This window comes from Salmo salar, chromosome ssa10, assembly GCF_905237065.1.
Source record: "Salmo salar chromosome ssa10, Ssal_v3.1, whole genome shotgun sequence".
Classification (NCBI taxonomy): Eukaryota; Metazoa; Chordata; class Actinopteri; order Salmoniformes; family Salmonidae; genus Salmo; species Salmo salar.
In genome coordinates, this window is record NC_059451.1 from 92,057,485 (window position 1) to 92,083,989 (window position 26,505).

The 26,505-nt window shown below is 44.6% G+C and overlaps 1 protein-coding gene across 2 annotated transcripts in view; it reads left to right on the top strand.

Annotated features, from left to right (window-relative positions):
- Positions 1-26,505, top strand: part of LOC106561177 (semaphorin-4B) — a 99,181-nt gene that overhangs the window by 49,762 nt on the left and 22,914 nt on the right. For both annotated transcript variants that reach the window (XM_014124850.2, XM_014124849.2), the window contains exons 3-8: positions 15,809-15,969; positions 16,737-16,799; positions 17,376-17,474; positions 19,281-19,392; positions 19,740-19,856; positions 20,213-20,370. In XM_014124850.2, coding sequence (XP_013980325.1) covers positions 15,809-15,969; positions 16,737-16,799; positions 17,376-17,474; positions 19,281-19,392; positions 19,740-19,856; positions 20,213-20,370 — 710 coding nt within the window. The remainder of the gene's footprint in view (positions 1-15,808; positions 15,970-16,736; positions 16,800-17,375; positions 17,475-19,280; positions 19,393-19,739; positions 19,857-20,212; positions 20,371-26,505) is intronic.

Genomic DNA, 26,505 nt, shown 5'->3' on the forward strand with positions numbered 1-26,505 from the left:
GTTTGCTTACACAGTTAACTTAAGTAGTAGCTGATCATTTGTTTGCAAGATAAACTTACACCATCCATATCCAAAAATGTCTTCAGAACAAGTCTTCTGTCAGCGCAGTGCATGTTGAACTAAGAAGTCTAGGGATCAGGAGTTGTATAACTTTGTGCTCTCTCATTATCTGATCTCTATATGGCTCCTGATTGGTGATTTTGGAAGCAAAGGATATGCAATTGCAATACAATCCATTTGTCAACGTACCAATGCTCTGCCAGGGTTGATGACGGTTTGCACATAATGCTAAAGCTATGGATGGCTCCATGCCGTTAGGTGTGAACTATTGATAATGTGATTTACAACCCAATTCATCACAGTACACATGGTCTCAGGTCTTACAGGCCATTTGGTGGACAATGGATCCAGTTCTGTAGAGAGCAGCACTAGAAATCCACCTAGGCTATACTTTTCATCAATCTGTATATTTTTTGTTTTCATAGGAGAACAAAACCTTTAGGGCTATTTACCTGGGATAGAAGTAATGCAAGAGCATACATGCAGGCATGTAGGGTTAGTTTACTGTTGTTCCCAATGACTCACCTTTTAGGATCAGCCTATAGTCTTTAAGCACATACTGGCATAGAAACAGTGCGCAGATTGCCTTGTCATAATATCTACACCTACAGTAGATTAAGCCAGTGTGTGCTCTTCTGAGGCCAGGAGAGGAGACGATTGAAATGGGTCACGGAGGCCTCAGCTTGGAGCCTGTCCTGCCTGTCCTGCCTGTCCCAGCCTGCATCCTGGCTTTCTCTTGGTGGACCTTTATAGTCCCAGGTAATCTCTCTCACCTGCCAGCCTCCACAAAGCCCCCAGCACGGCCCCGACGGAACGTTTCACAACAGCAAACACCATCACTCACAAACTGAAAAGGCAGTTTTAGCTCCTTCACACGTCTCCTTGGACTGGAAAATTTATTAGCGTTTTGGGTTAATCACTCATCTTGAATGAACACCATAAAATATGTAAGATCAAAATGTCACTTTCCTAGTCAGTCATGTCAAGATACCTACATTATAACAAGATTCTGGATATACAGTAGGGACAAGTTTCTATTTTCTTACTTGTGTGTGTGTAAAAAAAGGGTGGGGGGGATGAAATAGTTACAGCAGCATCCATTAGGAATAAACCAGCTGCAAGGTAATTAGTATCACATTACTGTATTTCTTACCACTGTTCTACTGATGAGCCATGCTTTTACTCAACGGGTCAACCTAAGGAAATGACTGTAACTACAGCAGGAGTGACTCACAGCTCTTAAAACTGTGAGAGGTTCAGTAGTAAAGAAACTGTCTCTCCCCTCATGAAACAGTTACAGTTACAGTCATATAGGCCTAACCATTTACCAGCTGCAGAACTGAACCTGACAGGGGAATTATGAGGTCTCACTGACATTTAAATTACCAATATAGATTTGGGAGAAAGATTGGAATAGGCACATGTTAGTGTCCAGTAGTGACATATTTTCAGTTGGTAAGCAAACACTCATGAACAGAAAACAAAATGTTTATGGCGATGGGGATGCTGATTGCCAGTGGCTTGACAATGGGAGCTGCCGTTGCCTGCTAACGTCAGTGCCGGTGTGATGGCATTTCCCAGGCCCCCCCGCTGAAGGGCTGTGTCACTCTGTGTTTACTGTATCAAAGCAACATTCCATGCTGTGAGCCTCAGGGACCTGGGCCATACAGAACCCTCCCCACCCCCCCCTCTGCCTCTCAGCCCTGTCTGCTTATATGTGAGTCTACATCCCTGCCAGCCTTATGTCTGTGGTGTGGTCAGACCAGCCAGGACCTCCCCAGTCCGTCCTCAGCCCAGCAGCAGCAACATTATCCTGGACAGCCTTCCTCTCCCCTCCCCTTCAGTTCCCTCTCTCCGCCTTAATGAAGAGACTAAACTCCCATGAATAATGAAAGGGGATTTGTGTGTGTTATGGTGTGAACATTGGTCTGGTTCTCATTATGCGCCTATCAGGACGGATCATGGGTTCAGGGAGGAGAGCCTACATCTGCTTTGCCCTCCTCTTTTGTTCCTGTCTTTAATGCAGACCATGCCGGAGAGCTTACTGTGCTAGAATGCTATTTAAAGGGACACCTATATGTGGTTTATATTGTCTCTCTGTCCCTGTTGATCTATTCAGCCCTCTGTTAGTTAAACACAGTGCAGCCAGTCACGGTAGAGATCAGCATGTAGCGGCCATACCCACAGCACTAATAATTAAGAACATCATTCATTTGAAACTAACAAAGCACATAATGTATATCAGAATGTACTTTGTTCTTGTCCTATAGGATAGTGTTTATGCCTGTTGAGTCACTCACGTTGAAGTGATTGAAAATGACAATCTTGTCAAGCGAGATAAGGAATATACCAAGCACAATTATAGCTGCACAATGTAACTACTATAACGTACTCTTCTTTATGTATGCATGAAATGGCCGTCCATGGCTGTGGACTGTGTTGCTATGGGAGAGGTCTGGTTGTAGGTGCTTAGACATGCTCCATTAGACCGCAGCCTCTTGGCAGAGACATGCAGACTGCCCATGAAAGGCCTGCAGTATGGAGAGCCATCAGAGCTTCTGTCTAGATACCATACTGTATGTCACACTTCTCAAAAGAACACTGCTAGCCATTTGAACCACGGATATCACACTGATTTATTATCTCATCCATGAAAAGAGATATATGATTGATGTTTTCCATATTTTATTAGTGATAACATGCTGTTGTACCTTTTACCAAAAGTCTAGATGTTGCAGCACACTGGTATCTGTTTGTTCATAGTATTAAAAGAGGACAACATTGATGTTGATGTTACTAGTGTTTATGAGAGACAGCCACTTTCTCCAGCCTGCCAGGGAGGGAGCTGCTCATAAATCACCCTTCACAGGCCTTGTGAAAACACCCTCATCGCTGCACCTCCTCCTCCCCCTCCTGCTCCTCTTCTTCTTTCTCCTCCTCCACCTTCTCCACTTCCTCCCTCATCTCCTAGCCTGTGTTGTGAGATGGGATACCCCATCACACTGTTTGGTCTAGTCATGCCAGCCAGCCTGATCAGCCTCTTGCTGGCCTCCCACACCAAGGACTCTGACTACATGAGGTCATGACACAGTGCTGATGCTCAGCCTCTCCCTGTAGTGCAGCAGGGGTCATGAGGAGGTCCTGAGCCTGAAAGCCTGATGCCAAAGCAGGTTTACATTGTGGAGTGGAGCACCATATTGAGGATGAACCGGGGTCAGCAGCAGCACCACTCAGCAACATACAGCAGCATGCTCTGACCAGCAGACCTGGTCCAGGATCATGGAAGGACAACATTATTTTCCTGTGGGAAATTATAGCCGAGGTGAACCATTGTTTGCAAATTGCAGGCTTTTGGAAACACTTCCCTGTTTAAATAAGCAGTTTAATTACATTATTTTCTCAATAAATGTTGCTATGGTTCCCATGAAATCTGTTATGCCCCTCTTTGCCTACTGAATACCAAGCTATTCATTAGGCAAAATGATGTTTTTCTGTAAATGGCCTACTGAGCTCTATGATACTCAATCTTCAATCCATTAATATGCACATCTTCAGTTCACTCTTGTGGCAACCAGCACCCTCTTCACATAGATTGTGTGTACACTAGCCAGCATTCTCAGCATCACCATGGTGTTTTATTCATGCTACCATGTGTGAGTTCTAGCCTAGTTCTAGTCTCCTGCTAACCAGAGAGAGCCAAGCCCTTCCCTAAACAAACAGCTGGCTCACAGCTTGCCTAATGAATCTCCCGGTGGATCTGATGTCTTAATGCTCTCCAGATGCCCCTGGCTCTACCATGGCCCTGCACCATTCTATCACCGTTCATGTTGCTTTTTCACCTCAGCAGGATAGTAATCATACATTCTACCAGGTCCCAGAGCATGACTCAGTTCCCACTCTAGTTATGTTGAAGTCATGCGTTTGCCTCCACAATGAACTGGGTCTGTGGTGGGTTTTGTCTTCCTGCTGTTTGTCCACAGAGAATAGGATTAGATGGGATGATACAGGAAGTTGTGACCTGACCTTGCTCCTTGCTCCTAGCTCGGTCTGTCTACATTGGGAAAGTGGTTTCTAGAAGGCGGGAAGGGTGCTCAGTTCTAACTGTGTTAGGAGTTACTGGTACTGTTTCCCAGGAGTTGGCTGGTGACCACTTCCTCTGTGGGTAGAACAACATGTTATTGTATGTTCTCTATCTGTTCTTTTACATTTGGTCAGATCCATCTGAAAAGGAAAAAGTAACCACCTGGTTTGTGTGCACAGTCAAAACAGAGGATCCTGTAAGAACAAGTATGGTGATGACACAGATTTATGAGCTGTGTATGTGTGTGTGTAAACTTTTGACTCATCACGCTGTTGTTACTGTTTATTATCTCTGTTGCCTAGTCACTTTATTCCTACCTATGCACATACAGTGCATTCGGAAGGTATTCAGACTTCTTGACTTATTCCACATTTTGTTACGTTACAGCCTTATTCTAAAATGTATTCAATTGTATTTTTTCCTCATCAATCTACACACATACCCCATATTGACAAAGCAAAAATGGTTAAACATTTTTTTTTATATATATCACATTTACATAAATATTCAGACCCTTTACTCAGTACTTTGTTGATGCACCTTTTGCAGCGATTAAAGCCTTGAGTCTTCCTGGGTACAAGCTTGGCACACCTGAATTTGGGGAGTTTCTCCCATTCTTCTCTGCAGATCCTCTCAAGTTCTATCAGATTGGATGGGGAGCGTCGCTGCACAGCTATTTTCAGGTCTCTCCAGAGATGTTCGATCTGGTTCAAGTCCAGGCTCTGGCTGGGCCGCTAAAGGACATTTAGAAACTTGTCCCGAAGCCACTCCTGTGCTGTCTTCAATTCAAAATCAAATCAAATTTGATTTGTCACATGTGCCGAATACAGGTGTAGACCTTACCGTGAAATGCTTACTTACAAGCCCTTAACCAACAATGCAGTTCAAGAAATAGAGTTATGAAAATATTTACTAAATAAATTAAAGTAAAAAATAAAATGAAAAGTAACACAATGAAATAACAATAATGAGGCTATATACAGGTTTACCAGTATCAGGTTAGTCAAGGTAATTTGTACATGCTGGTTAGTGGTAAAGTGACTATGCATAGATAATAAACTGAGTAGCAGCGGTGTAAAAACAAAGGGGGTGTCAATGTAAATAGTCCGAATGGGCATTTGATTAATTGTTCAGCAGTCTTATGCTTTGGGGGTAGAAGCTGTTAAGGAGCCTTTTGGACCTAGACTTTGCACTCCGGTACTGCTTGCCGTGCGGTAGCAGAGAGAACAGTCTATGACTTGGGTGACTGGAGTCTTTGCCAATTTTTTGCACCTTCCTCTGACATCGCCATCGGCCTTCCCTGTGGCTCAGTTGGTAGAGCATGGTGTTTGCAACGCCAGCATGGTGTGTGCAACGCCAGGGTTGTGGGTTCGATTCCCACGGGGGGCCAGTACAATTTGTTTTTGTTTTTTTTAAAGCAAAAAAAAAATGCATGAAATGTATGGATTCGCTACTGTAAGTCGCTCTGAATAAGATCGTCTGCTAAATTACAAAAAAAAGTAAGTCCTGGATGGCAGGAAGCTTGGCCCCAGTGATGTACTTGGCCGTATGCACTACCCTCTGTAGCGCCTTACGGTTGGATGCCGAGCAGTTGCCATACCAGGCGGTGATGCAACCGGTCAGAATGCTCTCTATGGTGCACCTGTAGAACTTTTTGAGGATCTGGGGACCCATGCCACTGTTACGCGAGTGCGGCATCAAAAGGACCTTGTGGCCGCAAGGAGCCAAGGTAAGTTGCGAGCTAGCATTAAACTTATCTTATAAAAAGCAATCAATCTTCACATAATCACTAATTAACTACACACGGTTGATGATATTACTAGGTTAACTAGCTTGTCCTGCGTTGCATATAATACATTCGGTGCCTGTTAATTTATCATCGAATCACAGCCTACTTCAACTTCGCCAAACGGGTGATGATGTAACAAAAGTGCATTGCCGAAAAAAGCACAATCGTTGCACAAATGTACCTAACCATAAACATCAATGCCTTTCTTAAAATCAATACACAGAAGTATACATTTTTAAACCTGCATATTTAGTTAAAGGAAATGCATGTTAGCAGGAAATATTAACTAGGGAAATTGTGTCACCTCTTGCGTTCAGTGCAAGCAGAGTCAGGGTGTATGCAGCAGTTTTGGCTGCCTGGCTGGTTGAGAACTGTGTGAAGACCATTTCTTCCTAACAAAGACCATAATTAATTTTCCAGAATTGTACATAATTATGACATAACATTGAAGGTTGTGCAATGTAACAGCAATATTTAGACTTTGGGTTGCCACCCGTTTGATAAAATACGGAACGGTTCCGTATTTCACTGAAAGAATAAACGTTTGTTTTAGAAGTGATAGTTTTCGGATTTTAACATATTAATTACCAAAGGCTCGTATTTCTGTGTGTTTATTAAAATTAAGTCTATGATTTGATATTTGATAGAACAGTCTGACTGAGAGGTGGTAGACAGCAGCAGGCTCGTAAGCATTCATTCAAACAGCATTTTACTGCATTTGCCAGCAGCCCTTAGCAGTGCTTGAAGTAAAGCGCGGTTTATGACAACAAGCCTATGAACTCCCGAGATTAGGCTGGCAATACTAAAGTGCCTATAAGAACATCCAGTAGTCAAATGTATATGAAATACAAATGGTAGAGAGAGAAATAGTTGACGTGTCATAATTCCTATAGTAACTACAACCTAAAACTTCTTAACTGGAAATATTGAAGACCTTCGCCCCAGTCTAAGGTCCTGAGCGCTCTGAAGCAGTTTTTGATCAAGGATCTCTCTGTACTTTGCTCCGTTCATCTTTCCCTTGATCCTGACTAGTCTCCCAGTCTCTGCCACTGAAAACATCCCCACAGCATGATGCTGCCACCACCATGCTTCACCGTAGGGATGGTGCCAGGTTTCCTCCAGACATGATGCTTGGCAATCAGGACAAAGTGTTCAATCTTGGTTTCATCAGACCAGAGAATCTTGTTTTGGATGGTCTGAGAGGCCTTTAGGTGCCTTTTGGCAAACTCCAAGCAGGCTGTCAGGTGCCTTTTACTGAGCAGTGGATTCCGTCTTCACCCTACCATAAAGGCCTGATTGGTGGAGTGCTGCAGAGATGGTTGTTCTTCTGGAAGGTTCTCCCATCTCCACAGAGGAACTCTGAAGCTCTGTCAGAGTGATCTTCGGGTTCTTGGTCACCTCCCTGACCAAGGTCATTCTCCCCCGATTGCTCAGTTTGACCGGATGGCCAGCTCTAAGGAGAGTCTTGGTGGTTTCATACTTCTTCCATTTAAGATTGATGGAGGCCACTGTGTTCTTGGGGACCTTCAATGCTGCAAACATTTTTTGGTACTGTTCCCCAGATCTGTGTCTCGACACAATCCTGTCTCTGAGCTTTCCGGACCTCATGGCATGGTTTTTGCTCTGACATGCACTGTTAGCTATGGGACCTTATATAGACAGATGTATGCCTTTGTAAATCATGTCCAATCAATTGGATTTACCACAGGTGGACTCCAATCAAGTTGTAGAAACATCTCAAGGATGATCAATGGAAATAGGATGCACCTGAGCTCAAATTCGAGTCTCATAGCAAAGGGTCTGAATAAGATATTTCAGTTTTTATTTTTAATATATTTGCATAAAATTAAAATCCAGTTTTTGCTTTGACATTAGGGGGTATTGTGTGTAGGTTGATGAGAATATTTTTTTTAAAATACAGTTTAGATTAAGGCTGTAACGTAACTAAATGTTGAAAAAGTCAAGGGGTCTGAATGCTTTCCGAATGCACTGTATCTACCTCAATTACCTCGTACCCCTGTTGGGAAGGGTACATAAGTAAGCATTTCACTGTTAGTCTACACCTGTTGTTTACGAAGCATGTGACAAATATGATTTGATTTGATAGAGAAATGAGATAGGTGTGGAGATGTGAGATGAAAGTGCTGTGAGTGTAGTGTGTCTGTTACAGGTGGAACATATAAAAAAACACCTCTCAGGCCGTTATGATAGTCTCTCCTCTTTGGTCTGGCTGTGGTAAAACTATCTCACTGCCATCCACCCCTTGTTTTCTCCCTAACCTCTCTTTTAAACCCCACTATGACTTCACATTCCAAAGCTTATATCCTAATCCTCAATTAACCCCATTCACTCAACATACTCCCACTACAGACTCCACCCTCTCTGCAAAATTTTAAAACAATGCATTCAATCTTAATGTTTTTCATCTCTGTTATCTGTGTTTGTTTCAGCTGCCTTGTTATTTAATTTGACTTCCTGGACAGATACCTGTTATGCGTGTGTTCAATAGTGACAGTTTCCTCCTATGGCTTTCACAGCACAGCCACAGCAGACGTTGTGCTAAATCTTAACTCCTCAAGGCACAAGAAAGCTATGGTCTCCAGAGACTGTGATGCCAGCTCTGAAATACAGTAGCTGAGGCCTCAGCATCTGCTTGCAATTAGTTGTTACTGAGATATGGCCAAAGTGTCCTGTGTAAATACATATTTTGGGACAACTTAATGAAACCCCATAAGCTCTTGAATCTTGTGGAGGCCCTGTTCATTTATGTGCCCGTGCTATGGGGCTGTGCTTGTGATATGGGCCTGCGCCTGTGCTATGTGGCTGTGCTATGTGGCTGTGCTATGGGGTTGTGCCTGTGCTATGTGGCTGTGCTATGTGCATGTGCTATGGGGCTGTGCTTTGTGCCTATGCTATGGGGCTGTGGCTGTGCTATGGGGCTGTGGCTATGCTATGGGGCTGTGCTATGTGCCTGTGCTATGGGGCTGTGCTATGTGCCTGTGCTATGGGGCTGTGCCTGTGCTATGTGCATGTGCTATGGGGCTGTGCTTTGTGCCTGTGCTATGGGGCTGTGCCTATGCTATGGGGCTGCGGCTGTGCTATGGGGCTGTGCCTATGATATGGGGCTATGTCTGCTATGGGGTGGTGGCTGTACTATGGGGCTATGCCTGTGCTATGGGGCGGTGGCTGGGCTATGGGGCTGTGCCTATGTTATATGGCTGTGGCTGTGCTATGGGGCTATGCCTATGCTATGGGGCTGTGGCTGTGCTATGGGGCTGTGGCTGTGCTATGGGGATGTGCCTATACTATGGGGCTGTGCCTGTGCTATGGAGCTGTGCCATGTGCCTGTGCTATGGGGCGGTGGCTGTGCTATGGGGCGGTGGCTGTGCTATGGGGCTGTGGCTGTGCTATGTAGCTGTGGCTGTGTTATGGGGCTGTGCCTATGCTATGGGGCTATGTCTGTGCTATGGGGTGGTGGCTGTACTATGGGGCTATGCCTGTGCTATGGAGCGGTGGCTGGGCTATGGGGCTGTGCCTATGCTATGGGGCTGTGGCTGTGCTATGGGGCTGTGGCTGTGGCTGTGCTATGGGGCGGTGGCTTTGCTATGGGGTGGTGGCTGTGCTATGGGGCTGTGGCTGTGCTATGGGGCTATGCCAATGCTATGGGACTGTGCCTATGCTATGGGGCTGTGGCTGTGCTATGGGGCTATGCCAATGCTATGGGGCTGTGGCTGTGCTATGGGGCTGGGCTGTGGCTGTGCTATGGGGCGGTGGCTTTGCTATGGGGTGGTGGCTGTGCTATGGGGCTGTGGCTGTGCTATTGGACTGGCGGTGCTATGGGGCTATGCCTGTGTTATGGGGCTGTGGCTGTGCTATGGGGTGGTGGCTGTACTATGCGGCTATGCCTGTGCTATGGGGCTGTGCCTATGCTATATGGCTGTGCCTATGCTATGGGGCTGTGGTTGTGCTATGGGGCTGTGGCTGTGCTATGGGGCTGTGGCTGTGCTATGGGGATGTGCCTATACTATGGGGCTGTGCCTGTGCTATGGAGCTGTGCCATGTGCCTGTGCTATGGGGCGGTGGCTGTGCTATGGGGCGGTGGCTGTGCTATGGGGCTGTGGCTGTGCTATGTGGCTGTGGCTGTGTTATGGGGCTGTGCCTATGCTATGGGGCTATGTCTGTGCTATGGGGTGGTGGCTGTACTATGGGGCTATGCCTGTGCTATGGAGCGGTGGCTGGGCTATGGGGCTGTGCCTATGCTATATGGCTGTGCCTGTGCTATGGGACTGTGCCTATGCTATGGGGCTGTGGCTGTGCTATGGGGCTATGCCAATGCTATGGGGCTGTGGCTGTGCTATGGGGCTGGGCTGTGGCTGTGCTATGGGGCGGTGGCTTTGCTATGGGGTGGTGGCTGTGCTATGGAGCTGTGGCTGTGCTATTGGACTGGCGGTGCTATGGGGCTATGCCTGTGTTATGGGGCTGTGGCTGTGCTATGGGGTGGTGGCTGTACTATGCGGCTATGCCTGTGCTATGGGGCGGTGGCTGTGCTATGTGGCTATGCCTGTGCTATGGGGCGGTGGCTTTGCTATGGGGCTGTGGCAGTGCTATGGGGCTATGGCTGTGCTATGGGGCAGTGGCTGTGCTATGGGGCAGTGGCTGTGCTATGGGGCTATGCCTGTGCTATGGGGCTATGCCTGTGCTATGGGGCTGTGGCTGTGCTATGGGGCGGTGGCTGTGCTATGGGGCTATGCCGGTGCTATGGGGCGGTGGCTGTGCTATGGGGCTGTGGGGCTGTTCTCAACCCTCTGCTGCTGATACACTTGTTCTGCCCTGCTTACAGTACGCTCAGCCCTTTTGTCCAAAGTGGCCTCCTGCCATAGAAGTCTCTTCATGATTCCCTCCACAGGAGAATCTAGGGCATGTCTCCAGACAGACGCCTGGAAATGGTGCATCAGTCCCCTTCAAGATTGTTTTATAGCATTCTGCTTGATTTCAGTGAAGAGGGATGAGATTGTTTCCAGGTCATCTGCTGGTATGGCAGACACCAAATGAATGGCTGTTTTAACAGCAATAGGGAGCTGTCACTTATTTTAATATATTTGCTCAAATAATGCAGGTCCTGAGTAGGAGAAAGGGTGATGATTTGAGTCATGGGAAAAGCATTCATTATGTTGAAATATAATGTTTTTCTCCTCCCTCTTTTCACCACTCAAGGCCTCTGTTAGGATACTGGTTTTGTTGTTAGATTTCTCAAACATACATAAACAGAATCTGGCCCTATTTAAAAGTGGTTCAGTCTGCTTGGCATTGTTCCAGTGCCATCCAGTGATGTGTACTGGAGATATACGGCTTGCCAGTGGCCATCACTGTTTCCCTCTAGGTCTACATCATTTAAGTAAACAAGAACAACATGTGTCTCTAATAAGGAATGCAAACTTCAAACCCCTTACCCCACAGCTGAGAAAGCCGATACCCCTTCACAGGAGAGGCCATTTAGTGAATCAGGCTGTTGTAGTTGGATGCCCTACAAAATGAAGCACTTTGATCTCCCTGACTGAAGGACAGATTACTCCACATTTGCCTTTTAGATGGGATGTTCTGTGCTTCTAATTAACTTTGTGCTGTTGGAACTCGGAGCCGTTGGGAAATCCGCTGCAACAAACGTAGACTAGGGTTCCCTAAAAGCCCACATCATTAATTTGCCCCTAAATGGATTAGTGAACAAGGCAGGGTGGATATTACAATCCATTTAGCAGTGTCATTTGCAAAAATGACATTTAATTACATAATGATGCTAATGATCTCACATTGCTTACAGCTGCCCGTGGTTGAGCCCCCCTCCCACTGCACCTTATTGTGTTTTCTGCTGAAGGAGCACTGGTGTGTCCGTGTGGTTTGGTGTGTGGGGTCAAACAGGAGATGCTCCCAGCACACAAAGCTGCTCTCTCTGAGGGGGTGGGATGGATGGAAGGATGGATGGATGGGGGCCTGGGAATAGCGATAGGGTGAGAGAGCTGGCACACTCAGACAGGAAGAGAAAGGTGTGACTGGCAGCTGTGTCAGGCAGAGGCTGTGTCTTTCAGTCAGAGTCAGCAGGTTAAATAGGACTGTGTTGAATGTACTGTCTGTGAAACGGAGACTGGGATCTGTGATAGGAGAGAATGTTGTCCCTTAACTGAGTCTATCTAAATTAATGTTCAAAACAGTGACAAACCCTGCAGTGATAGTAGAAAACAGTGTTGTGATCCTTTTAACAACATCTGTCAATGCAGTTCAATCAATCAATCAGTCAAATGTATTTATAAAGCCCTTCTTACATCAGCTGATGTCACAAAGTGCTGTACAGAAACCCAGCCTAAAATCCAAAACAGCAAGCAATGCAGGTGTAGAAGCACGGTGGCTAGGAAAAACTCCCTAGAAAGAACGGGACCTAGGAAGAAACCTAGAGAGGAACCAGGCTATGAGGGGTGGCCAGTCCTCTTCTGGCTGCCTGGCTGAGATAATAACAGAACATGGCCAAGATGTTCAAATGTTCATAGATGACCAGACACTGTGACCCCGTCCGACGATACCCCTGGACAGGACCAAACAGGCAGGATATAACCCAACACACTTTGCCAAGCCACAGCCCCCACACCACTAGAGGGATATCTTCAACCACCAACTTACCATCCCGAGACAAGGCCGAGTATAGCCCACGAAGATCTCCCCCACGGCACGAACCCAGACAGGAAGATGACGTCAGTGACTCAACCCACTCAAGTGACGCACCCCTCCTAGGGACGGCACAGAAGAGCACCAGTACGCCAGTGGCTCAGCCCCTGTAATAGGGTCAGAGGCAGAGAATCCCAGTGGAGAGAGGGGAACCGGCCAGGCAGAAACAGCAAGGGCGGTTCGTTGCTCCAGTGCCTTTCCGTTCACCTTCACACTCCTGGGCCAGACTACACTCAATCATAGGACCTACTGAAGAGATGAGTCTTCAATAAAGACTTAAAGGTTGAGACCGAGTCTGCGTCTCTCACATGGATAGGCAGACCATTCCATAAAAATGGAGCTCTATAGGAGAAAGCCCTGCCTCCAGCTGTTTGCTTAGAAATTCTAGGGACAGTAAGGAGACCTGCGTCTTGTGACCGTAGCGTACCTGTAGGTATGTACGGCAGGACCAAATCGGAAAGATAGGTAGGAGCAAGCCCATGTAATGTTTTGTAGGTTAGCAGTAAAACCTTTAAATCAGCCCTTGCCTTAACAGGAAGCCAGCATAGAGAGGAGGGCACTGGAGTAATATGATCAACTTTTTTTGCTTTTGCACGCGTTGTTTGCCTAGATAGCTATGTCTCCTCTCCAACAAAAGTGTATTGCTATTTGCTAGTTTCCGCTGTTTGACTAAATGAGATGTCTCTTTGATAAAAGCAGTGTGTTGCTATGGGTTGCCGGGGGCAGGACTGCAGGGTAGGGGGAGGGGTAAGGTGCTCAACAAGGCGAGGGTAAACTAGTTATGATATGTTGTGCCTCTTCACTCATTACAACGTTCCCACTTGCCTGCCCTCCCTAACACCCTCTCCCCCTGTAGCTACGGCAGACACCCCCCTCTCTCCACATCTCCAACAGACACTAGCCGCTCTTGAGTGCTTCTGCTTCCTCTGAACACTAAACAGGTCAGGGCTCTTCTCTTCCCAGATTACACTACAGCACAGCGTTTCCATGGCTGCCTGCGTTGTCATGGGAGTCAACCTCAGATGCTCTAACAACAATGGAGTGGAGTTTGTCTGAAAGAGACTATGGTGTCTGTCTGTCTGTCTGTGGAGGGACCTGTCTGTCTGTGGAGGGCCCTGTAATGGAGACCTGGGGGAGACGGTCTAGAGACTGACTGAAAGACTGACTGACCAGCAACTATTCCAGTTTACTATTGGGGTTTGTAGTCCCAGGGCTATAAATTATATTTTGTCCCTTTGAGATCTGCAATCAAGTTATCTTTTGCTCCTAAACGATGCCATTGTAATAGCATCTTTAAACAGAATCCTTAACTGCAGCACCAGTACATTCTGGCAGACAGACTCTTCTGATTAATAAGGCACTAATCCTGTCATTGGAGTGTAAATACACTTTTTGTCTCTCCCACTTCTAACTGGTTTTCACTACAATATATATTTATTATATATTGTATTATATCTTTATCTGATATATTTGTCTTTCTTTGTCTTGATAATTTTTGTTCCAGATGAACGGATGTTATTTAGCACTCTTCAAATAAAAGTTGCCATTTTTTTACAGCTCTCTTCACAGCTCCACTTCTTCTTCCAAAAGCCTCACATTCCATATGTTACAGTTTCCTGGAAACGTGTTGAATTGCTGAAATCTGTGATACATTTTAATAGGTACATTTTCTTGGATCAGTCCATATTATTATCTTGGATTTAAGAGCAATGATTTTGGTTTGTTCCAAGGATAATTCATCAATCATTCATCAATAATCATTTTCTTCTGGGCACACAGATCCTTGTAATATTGACCACAATGTTATGGAATGGGCAGACATGGAGTGTAAATGGACAACCATGTTGAGTATTGGTAGGCTATACAACGCTGTATGCAAACCTCATCACTGCAGCATGATACAATGGAAATAGAAACCTGACTAATGACTGGCTGAAATTATGAAAATTAATGATCACACTACTAAACCCAGATGGATTCCCTTAATGGTACACAATTACCCGCCTCATTGTGTCTCCCTCAGCAGTGTTCAGAGAATATGACAGTGGTGGTCTGACTCAAGAGAGAAATTGTATAGATATCCTCCTCTGTGGAAATCCCTCTAAGCCCTTGTTTTGGTTCAAGCTCCAGCCTTTGTCTTTGCATGGGTAAATCACCGTTACATTTGCTCAAAGCTCTGAGGAAAGAGAGGAGAGAAGGAAGAGAGAGGGAAGGAAAGGACGGGAGAGGTGAGGAAAGGAGGCGAGAGAGAAGGAAGATGAAGGAAAGGAGAGAGAGGAAATGGCTCACTAGCATGAAGCAGCACTATACTGATCAAATATGATCAAATATTAAAATGTGTTTCTGTATTGAAAGGTAGAGGTAGGACTACTGTATCTTCTCTGATAAGCTAAAACAATAAATCTTGCGTTGGGAATGTATAGCATAGACTCAGTGGTTCATGTCGAGTCTGCAAATGTATTGATTGAAATGTATTTAAATCTTTAGTTGACTCATAATCCATAAGGCAGTGATGTCTTCAGAGAATCACTTAGTAGGCATTCATATACAGTACCATATGTTTTCATGACAAAATGTTCTCCATGTTGTTTATGTTGGACTGGCCAGCTCAGAAGACCTCCACTCTGCAACAATGTGCTGAATGTGGAGCTTTAGGCTTAGAGAGAGAGAGTCAATGATGTGACATGTGGCTGCAGGCTGCAGGCAGAGGGTGGGCTTTTGAAGGGGTGTCAGGATAGTGAGAAAAATAGGGAGCTGGCTTTCGCTCTCTTTCTGCAGCCCTCTCCAGAGGTGATGAGAGAGGGTGACAGGACTGGAGGCTGAACACACACACACACACTCCTCCAGCTGCTGCTTCCTGTGGTTGGATCATTTGTATTCCTTATTATGAGCTCAGGAGGCCAGGCTCTGTCCATCTCTCCTATTGTAGCTCCCCTGTAGTGATGGAGTCAGCAGAAAAAGAGCCTGCTAGGCCAGACAATGTTGTTGTCATGGGAGCAGAGAGCACATGTATACATAAACAAAATAACGCATACATTATTACCATTTTGATGTAAAATTCTTGTCCAGGCAAATCTGTTAATGCTTTCTAGGGGCTCATATTGCAGTAGAACGTTCAGTTTGTTAATATTTCTTCTCCTCTTTCTGTTTTTTTCTCTCCTCAGATGCAAATGAGAGATCAGCCAAGAGATTCTCTGTGGATGGGGTCTTCAATTATACCTCTCTGCTCCTCAGTAGGGAAGATAACATGCTCTATGTTGGAGCACGAGAGGAGCTCTTCGCCCTCAACCTCTCTGATATCAGCAGAGTCAAGCTACAACGTAATGTAAGTGGGCACGAGTGTGTGTCTGTGTGTTTTGAGAGACATTCAAGAGGTATCCTATTTTTCATAAGTAATGGATATTAGACATAGTCATAATTGATACTATTTCTGTGCAATAAAAAAGTTTCATCTGGGAGTATGCTTCAAAATGAATAATTCATCTGCATAATGAAACGAGTATCAACATGGCATATGAATGTCACCTGTTAATAATGACCTCATATAGTGGAGGTGGTTTGAGACTTGACCTTCCGCCTGGCCACCACCTCAGCTCAGCACAGTAAGTCTAAACATAGTGCAAATCAAAGTAGACACAACAGCCCAGCGGCCCTAGCTGAACTACTGAAACGTATTTGTAGTGTTTCTAGAGGTGGTATGTTACCCTTGGCTCTCAGATACACTTCACAACAGTGTTGTATTGTACTGTTTCTCTGTGTGCGTGCTTGTGTGCATGAACAGTAAGGGTGAGGATGTGTGGAATTATATAATGTACATGGTTGTTGTATGACATCTTGTGTTCACTGCTCTTAATGACAATGTTCTACAGTAATATATATATATATGCCATTTAGCAGACGCTTTTATCCAAAGCATCTTACAGTCATGCGTGTGCAGATTTTACGTATGATTAGTCCCGGGAATCAAACCCACTATCCTGACGTTGCAAACGTCATGCTCTACCAACTAAGCTACAGAGGACCACAGCTGTGTTCTTTACAGCTCTGTGCTGTGTCTTTGTAATGTATGTTGACACTTCTCCTCTCCTCTAGCTGACATGGAGCACACATGAGAGGAAGAGAGATGAGTGCAGTTTCAAAGGCAAAGACCTACAGGTGAGTACATTGCACTGTATTTGTGGAACTCCAGTGGCAATGTTTACACTTCCATGCCAGTTCTCAAGCTCATTTTGTGCCGTAGTACTGAAAATGAACTGTCAGTAGCAATGGAAGTTTCCATTTAAGTTGTACATTTCCATTCAGCAGTGATGGCCTGCGTACCTTTTTTATAGCCAGACAAATTGCTATGCATCCCATCTAAGCAACCCCTCTGTGATTGTAGAGAAAACTCAATACTGTGGGAAGTACAGTATATTATCAGATGTTAATATTGTATGATTGATTCCTGGTTTGATTGAAGGGTTGGGGGACAAAGGCTCATAGACCAAGATCTTGAAGAAGACATCAATCAGTGTTCTGTGTGAGACAGTCACTCAGACATTTGGGACACTGCTAGCAACAGGCCTCCCAGGCTATTTGAAAGCAATTAATTCTGGTAATGTGGAAATATGCTTGGAGGGTCACCCAATGAGCTACTCCACTCAACTTGAGGAACTTTCCCTCGAGAATGGTTTGTGGGAACCTATGCGTCATATTAACGATGCTCTCGCCTCTCCTGTGTCTTTAATGCAGACTGATTGCTTCAATTACATCAAGATTTTACTGCGTGTGAACAGTACCCATCTATACGTGTGTGGAACCTACGCCTTCAGTCCAATCTGTGCGTACATAGTAAGTGTGTGTTTGATTTCTTAGCATACAGCATAAAGTTCCACCATGCCTGTGTGCTGTAGAGAGAACCACCATGCCTGTGTGCTGTAGAGAGAACCACCATGCCTGTGTGCTGTAGAGAGAACCACCATGCTTGTGTGCTGTAGAGAGAACCACCATGCCTGTGTGCTGTAGAGAGAACCACCATGCCTGTGTGCTATAGAGAGAACCACAATGCCTGTGTGCTATAGAGAGAACCACAATGCCTGTGTGCTGTAGAGAGAACCACCATGCCTGTGTGCTGTAGAGAGAACCACAATGCCTGTGTGCTGTAGAGAGAACCACCATGCCTGTGTGCTGTAGAGAACCACCATGCCTGTGTGCTGTAGAGAGAACCACAATGCCTGTGTGCTGTAGAGAGAACCACCATGCCTGTGTGCTATAGAGAGAACCACAATGCCTGTGTGCTGTAGAGAGAACCACCATGCCTGTGTGCTGTAGAGAGAACCACCATGCTTGTGTGCTGTAGAGAGAACCACAATGCCTGTGTGCTGTAGAGAGAACCACCATGCCTGTGTGCTATAGAGAGAACCACAATGCCTGTGTGCTGTAGAGAGAACCACCATGCCTGTGTGCTGTAGAGAGAACCACAATGCCTGTGTGCTGTAGAGAGAACCACCATGCCTGTGTGCTGTAGAGAGAACCACCATGCCTGTGTGCTGTAGAGAGAACCACCATGCCTGTGTGCTGTAGAGAGAACCACAATGCCTGTGTGCTGTAGAGAACCACCATGCCTGTGTGCTGTAGAGAGAACCACAATGCCTGTGTGCTGTAGAGAGAACCACCATGCCTGTGTGCTGTAGAGAGAACCACCATGCCTGTGTGCTGTAGAGAGAACCACCATGCTTGTGTGCTGTAGAGAGAACCACCATGCTTGTGTGCTGTAGAGAGAACCACAATGCCTGTGTGCTGTAGAGAGATGTAATTAGTCATGTAATTCACTCTGTCAATCAAGGTACAGCTTTTCTTCTCTATTTTACAGTATTTCCCACCTGGAGACTGCATTTTATTTATCCTCAAATCAGTGTATTCCAATTATACCCTTTACAGATGTTTAGTGAGCATGAGTGGCTCTGAGTTGTATGAAGACGTTTTAGAACACACACATTTGAAAGGAAGTGCATCTTTAAATGTGTTCAGCTGATGGAGCAGACAGGTCTCTGAGGCCATGCAGAATAACATTGACATTTCCATTTAGAAATATTGACAGTCAAAGAACATCTCAAATCCCCTCTGCAATAATTCAATATGGGAGAGAAAACATTAAGGGAGGAGGGAAAGTCTCTTGGCAGAACTTTAGGTTGTGAACCAGGATTCCTGAGCGTCTCCTCCTCCCAAGTCTCCCTTCTTATCAAAACCACTGAGTCTCAGCCCACACAGAGAGATATACAGTACTTTATACAGACAGTCATGTCCATCCCTTCTCTAAGCAGCCCTCCTTATCTTCCCTATCACCAGATCATTTCTAAATGGAATCATATAATAACATTTACTTAAATAGAGATACTGTTTATCAAGTGTGTCTCTATAGCATTGGGTAGTAACAAGCCTTTTCTGCATTGTGACCACACAATGTGACAAAACCACGTTTCGAAACAACCCTGGTTTGAACCACCCCAAAGGGACCAGCTGCAACCAACCAGTGTTTCCCTCCCCATCATTTGGGCCATAGTGCAGTAGAGAACACTGGAAAGAAGGCAGTGGTCAGTGTAGATTACAGCCCTACATTTCCTCAAGTCTCTCTCTCTCTCTGTCCGTCCTCTCCAGAACACAGCTGACTTCACTCTGGTGAGGAGCCAGACTGGGGAGATAGTGACAGAGGACGGACGCGGCCGCTGCCCTTTCAACCCTGAGTACAAGTCCACTGCCATCATGGCTGGTAGGTTCACTATAGGGGTCACTTATTTACTGTCAGGGAAATGTGTTTGGCTTCCATAAGACTGAGTACACAATACATACTGTACACAATACATACTGTACACAATACAATATATACATAAACATAATAGACAACACACTGTTGACATACTTAATTATAGATTCATCGGTGATAAAGCTGGAATGTATATCTTACAAGAGTTCATTCTTGTGTGTTCCATACTGTAAACATATTAGGAGACAACACTTTGATTTTAGATTCAAGGGTTTGTTATGAGTGACACAGAGGCTCCTTGTCTCCTGGTCCAGATATGGTTTGTCTTCATCTTATTCTTCCTTACATTATAGATGGAGAGCTGTATGCTGGAACGGTCAGTAATTTCCAAGGAAATGAACCTATTATTTACAAGAGCCTGGGCCAAGGTGCTGCCCTAAAAACAGAAAACTCCTTGAACTGGCTTCAGGGTAAGTTCAGGTCTTCAGGCAGCTAGCTATCTTGTAGGTGCTTCATGCCATGTTCTAGTGTTTGTATACATAGCTGATAAGATAAACATGGATAAACAGTTTTCCCCTAAACATATGCAATCAGTATTTGAAGACCTCAGGCTGGACATGATAAATTAAAATTACCATAGCTCTGAAGAAATATAGGTGTTCCCATGGTATTTTGTCAATTTCAACATGCAGAAATGATCAGAATTCCTGTTACAAAGTTACTGAATCACCAGAAGACGTTGTGAATGTAAAAGGCATGTCCATGTCCTAGAATACATGGTTCTAGGTTGACATTTCACCCTGTGGTTTCTTTGTTGTTCCTCCAGACCCAGCCTTTGTGGGCTCTGCCTACATTCAGGAGAGCCTGCCCAAAGGCAACCCAGTGGGCGACGACGATAAGATTTACTTCTTCTTCAGCGAAGCGGGAAAGGAGTTTGAATTCTTTGACAACACCATTGTATCGCGCATCGCTCGCGTGTGTAAGGTGAGTGACGCTTCAACGGAGATGGCCTATCTAAAGAGTGTCTTTTCCCCTTGAGCGAGGCTCTCCAGTAACGCCACCCATCTTCACCTCCCCCACCCATTTCCACTCACTTTATTGGAAGCTATCAGAGCGGGAGAAGGGTGTGTCAGTTTATGTGTGTGTGCGTACTTCTGTGTGGTGTGTTCATGTGTGTGTGAGGTGAGGGATTTAAGGGTGGGAGGGAGTCGTTGTGTTCACAGGTTTGTCTGAGAGGGACACAGGGGCTTGTGTTACAGAAAACCATTCCTGTGAGTTCCCTCTGTTTGGGCCCTTCTCTCCACATCTCCTCCTCCACTCCTCCACTCCACTCTTATCACATTTCAGCGATCATTAACATTCAGCCAGGATTCACAGCAGACCTAAAATGGCTTCTCCTTTTCCACTTTTTTTCCTACACCAACCTGCAGACAAAGGTGTGTTGTACTGGAGGAAGCTCTGCAGGATAGACACTAGCTGGCACAGCCACAAAGTCATAAAATCTAACCTTAACCACACTGCTAACCTTATGCCTAACCCTAACATTAAATTAACAAAAAGCTATTTTTATTTTTTATGAATTTTTACGATATAGCCAATTTTGATTTTGTCGCTGGCCCATCTAGTGGAAATCGCTCAGCTCGGCCTCCAGGACAAGATTCATCCCAATAAACGTCAACCTGCTCATTAGATAGATGCACTACAAGCAGATGAAATATTTAATTTCATTTTCTAGTATTTTAACCTAAAAGGAATGGTTTCCAATCAGTCTAAACATTAACCTTCTATTCTCTGTGACTGAGAATCTCCCCTCAATTTGACAGCATGGTCATGGCCTCTTCTTTATCACAGCTATAGTATGGCCAATCCATCCAAACAAAGTGTGACATACTAGATGGCAGTTTTATAGTATCCACCCCTCCTTCCAGGCTTTGCATTTCCAGCAGTCAATCTTCAGGGAAAGCTGGCTGCTGATGTGTGTCTTGTAACAGTGCATTTCTTAGCTTTTTCATTTTATGAAGAGATAAGCAGTCCTGCCAGAGTGGACAGAGTGAGGGACATACAGTGAAGGGAGGAGTCCAAGGCTCCTGCAGACAGCACCTTGTCATCCTTCAAATAGCAAACAAGCGTAATGAATCTACCAACGCCCATGATCAAATTTAATTAGAGAATATTAACCATGTGGATACGTGAAATAGAGCTCTGCTTTGGGGCCAGCTCACAAGTCATTTTCAATTGCATCTGTGCCTTTTAAATGTCATTTCCTCCTTCACCACACGTGCACTAAACTAATTTAAGCAGAGGAATGTTTTTTTGCACTTTAAGAGGCTCCATACATTGCAGTTCCAATGGAGGGATATTTTTACTCGTTTATATTTTTCAAACAGGTAGCAGACAGGCTGAGACAGCTCCTAGTAATAGAATTTTGACGACTCAAGGTGCCTATCCATTCCAGGCTCTGCAGGCTGCAAGCTGAAAGGCTTCTCTACAGTAACTGTCTATCTGCAGGTGTTTGTCTTGACACTGAGTGACATTCAAATGGACACCAGTCAGTCTGCCACTGTCAGAGTGAGGCTGCAGGACACACCCTTCCTTCTCCTCTGAAAGAAAACACAGGGTGGTGGTGGGCAGGTCAGCTGTCAATCACAGGGTAGGTTTGAACTCCGAGTACAGAGTATCTTAGCTCCTGGTTTTTCTAATCTTCACCCCATACAAGCCACTATGTGTGTATGTTAGGGAGTTCCCCTTTAAAAGCTTTAGGTTTGGGTGGTGCAATATGTGTTGGCGAAACTGTAGACAGTGTACCAGGGACTTTTTATAAACTAGGGTACCAGTGAGGATTTCCTACAATGTACAACTTGTTACAGCTGTTGATGAGTCCATTGATAATAATTTTTTCATGTCATAACATTAAGATATAAGGAGGGATCGTAGTTATTATATTCAATACAATTCAAGAGTTGATTTAATACCTATGTTTAACCCTTTATCTTGGTTGGTCATGGTTCTTGATGAAATCATGTGACATAAATACTTACTTTTCTGACCTTGCATTTATGGCAGTGTAAGTTGTCATTATATTAAGCATTAATCAGTTAAATTAGACGTTGAACTTGAACCCTTTAAGAATCCTGGATCTAGCTGTCGGACAGTTTTTGTATAGAGAAATGCTGTGTAACTACGTAACATCAAATCAAATCAAATAAAAATGTATTTATATAGCCCTTCTTACATCAGCTGATATCTCAAAGTGCTGTACAGAAACCCAGCCTAAAACCCCAAACAGCAAGCAATGCAGGTGTAGAAGCACGGTAGCTAGGAAAAACTCCCTAGAAAGGCCAAAACCTAGGAAGAAACCTAGAGAGGAACCAGGCTATGAGGGGTGGCCAGTCCTCTTCTGGCTGTGCTGGGTGGAGATTATAACTGAACATGGCCAAGATGTTCAAATGTTCATAAATTACCAGCATGGTCAAATAATAATAATCACAGTTGTCGAGGGTGCAACAAGTCAGCACCTCAGGAGTAAATGTCAGATGGCTTTTCATAGCCGATAATTGAGAGTATCTCTACCGCTCCTGCTGTCTCTAGAGAGTTGAAAACAGCAGGTCTGGGACAGGTAGCACGTCCGTTGAACAGGTCAGGGTTCCATATCCGCAGGCAGAACAGTTGAAACTGGAGCAGCAACACGGCCAGGTGGACTGGGGACAGCAAGGAGTCATCATGTCAGGTAGTCCTGAGGCATGGTCCTAGGGCTCAGGTCCTCCGAGAGAGAGAAAGAAAGAGAGAAAGAGAGAATTAGAGAGAGCATACTTAAATTCACACAGGACACCGGATAAGACAGGAGAAATACTCCAGATATAACAGACTGACCCTAGCCCCCCAATACATGAACTACTGCAGCATAAATACTGGAGGCTGAGACAGGAGGGGTCAGGAGACACTGTGGCCCCATCCGACGATACCCCCGGACAGGGCCAAACAGGAAGGATATAACCCCACCCACTTTGCCAAAGCACAGCCCCCACACCACTAGAGGGATACCTTCAACCACCAACATACCATCCTGAGACAAGGCCGAGTATAGCCCACAAAGATCTCCGCCACGGCACAACCCAAGGGGGGGCGCCAACCCAGACAGGAAGACCACGGCAGTGACTCAACCCACTCAAGTGACGCACCCCTCCTAGGGACGGCATGGAAGAACACCAATAAGCCAGTGACTCAGCCCCTGTAATAGGGTTAGAGGCAGAGAATCCCAGTGGAGAGAGGGGAACCGGCCAGGCAGAGACAGCAAGGGCGGTTCGTTGTTCCAGAGCCTTTCTGTTCACCTTCACACTCCTGGGCCAGACTACACTCAATCATAGGACCCACTGAGGAGATGAGTCTTCAGTAAAGACTTAAAGGTTGAGACCGAGTCTGCATCTCTCACATGGGTAGGCAGACTCTTCCATAAAAATGGAGCTCTATAGGAGAAAGCCCTGCCTCCAGCTGTTTGCTTAGAAATTCTAGGGACAATTAGGAGGCCTGCGTCTTGTGACCACAGCGTACGTGTAGGTATGTACGGCAGGACCAAATCGGAAAGATAGGTAGGAGCAAGCCCATGTAATGCTTTGTAGGTTAGCAGTAAAACCTTGAAATCAGCCCTTGCCTTAACAGGAAGCCAGCGTAGGGAAGCTAACACTGGAGTAATATGATCACATATTTTGGTTCTAGTCAGGATTCTAGCAGCTGTATTTAGCACTAACTGAAGTTTATTTAGTGCTTTATCCAGGTAGCCGGAAAGTAGAGCATTGCAGTAGTCCAACCTAGAAGTAACAAAAGCATGGATTCATTTTTCTGCATCATTTGTGGACAGAAAGTTTCTGATTTTTGCAATGTTACGTAGATGGAAAAAAGCTGCCCTTGAAACAGTCTTGATATGTTCTTCAAAAGAGAGATCAGGGTCCAGAGTAACGCCGAGGTCCTTCACAGTTTTATTTGAGACGACTGTACAACCATCAAGATTAATTGTCAGATTTAACAGAAGATCTCTTTGTTTCTTGGGACCTAGAACAAGCATCTCTGATTTGTCCGAGTTTAAAAGTAGAACGTTTGCAGCCATCCACTTCCTTATGTCTGAAACACAGGCTTCTAGCGAGGGCAATTTTGGGGCTTCACCATGTTTCATTGAAATGTACAGCTGTGTGTCATCCGCATAGCAGTGAAATTTAACATTATGTTTTCGAATGACATCATTTCGTGTATCCTTATGTTACGGGGTGAAAACTGTTTTCAATGAGCACACAAATCCAAAATATTGTATGACTTGCAAGATGGAATGCTTTAACAGAAAGAGTCACCTTACCTTGATACTGAAAACCTAAATCGATACTGTCATTAATGTGGTTATTCAATAATTATGCATAATACTTGTTGGATGCGTATTTGGTGTCCAGCTAATTAGTTATGTCGTGATAGTTTCATACATCATCATCTGATCCAGGAAGGAATTTTCAAATGTTTCACGTTTCATGCTCTATTTTCAGCTGGCATTAATGCGACCCTAGTGTCAAACGCACATTAATTTGCAATTTTGTCATGTAAAAACTGGCGCACTGGCATTTTTCCGCCCTAACGCCAGGTTCAGCAATTTACCTGTCTTTTAACAGCTCGCTTGAGCTCAGATGGGCAGGGTAGAAATATTTGAGTCCTTAAAGTCCTTAAAAATATGATCCAAAGTGCAAATTTCAGGCAGCCCTGAAAGGGATGTTTAAGACCAACCAAAAAATAATTTTATTTTATTTAACCTTTATTTAACTTCTATGGGCTAGGTGGGACGCAACAAAATGTCATAATTCAACTTTCTCAAACATGCAACTATTTTACACCATTTTAAAGATAAACTTCTCGTTAATCTAACCACATTGTCCGATTTCAAAAAGGCTTTACAGCGAAAGCAAAACATTAGATTATGTTAGGAGAGTACATAGACAAAAATAATCACACAGCCATTTTCCAAGCAAGGACATGTGTCAATAAAACCCAAAACACAGCTAAATGAAGCACTAACCTTTGACGATCTTCATCAGATGACACTCCTAGGACATTATGTTACACAATGCATGTATGTTTTGTTCGATAAAGTTCATATTTATATCCAAAAACAGCATTTTACATTGGCGCGTGATATTCAGAAAATATATTCCCACCAAAACGTCTGGTGAATGTGCACATCAATTTACAAAAATACTAATCATAAACGTTGACAAAATATATAACAATTATTTTAAGAATTATAGATAGACTACCCCTGGATGCAACCGCTGTGTCAGGTTTTGAAATAGCTTTACGGAGAAAGCACATTTTTCAATATTCTGAGTACATAGCTCAGCCATCACGCTGAGCTATTCAGACACCCGCCAAGTTCGGGGCAACCTAAACTCAGAATTAGTATTAGAAATATTCTCTTACCTTTGCTGATCTTTGTCAGAATGCACTCCCAGGACTGCTACTTCCACAAGAAATGTTGTTTTTGTTCGAAATAATCCATATTTCTGTACAAATACCTCCGTTTTGTTCATGCGTACAGATTACTTATCCAAAGGCATAACGCAGGGTCGCGGAAATAGAGACGAAAAGTCGCAATGTTCCATTACCGTACTTAGAAGCATGTCAAACACTGTTTAAAATCAATATTTATGGTATTTTTAATGTAGAATTGCGATAATATTCCAACCGGACAATAGCATATTCATTCAAGAAGAAAAAGAAGGAAAGGCATGCTCGCGTGACCGCGCATATCCAATCCCTTTGTTGGGTATGAATTTTTCTCAGGTTTTTGCCTGCCATATGAGTTCTGTTATACTCACATACACCATTCAAACAGCTTCAGAAACTTCAGAGTGTTTTCTATCCAAATCTACTAATAATATGCATATTCTAGTTTCTGGGCCAGAGTAGTAACCTGTTTAAATTGGGTACGTTTTTCATCCGGCCGTGAAAATACTGCCCCCTAGCCCAGACAGGTTAACTAGGCAAGTCAGAACAAATTCTTATTTACAATGACGGCCTACCAAAAGTCAAAATGCCTCCTGCGGGGACAGGGACTGGGATAAAAAAAATAGCTAAAAAAATTGAATA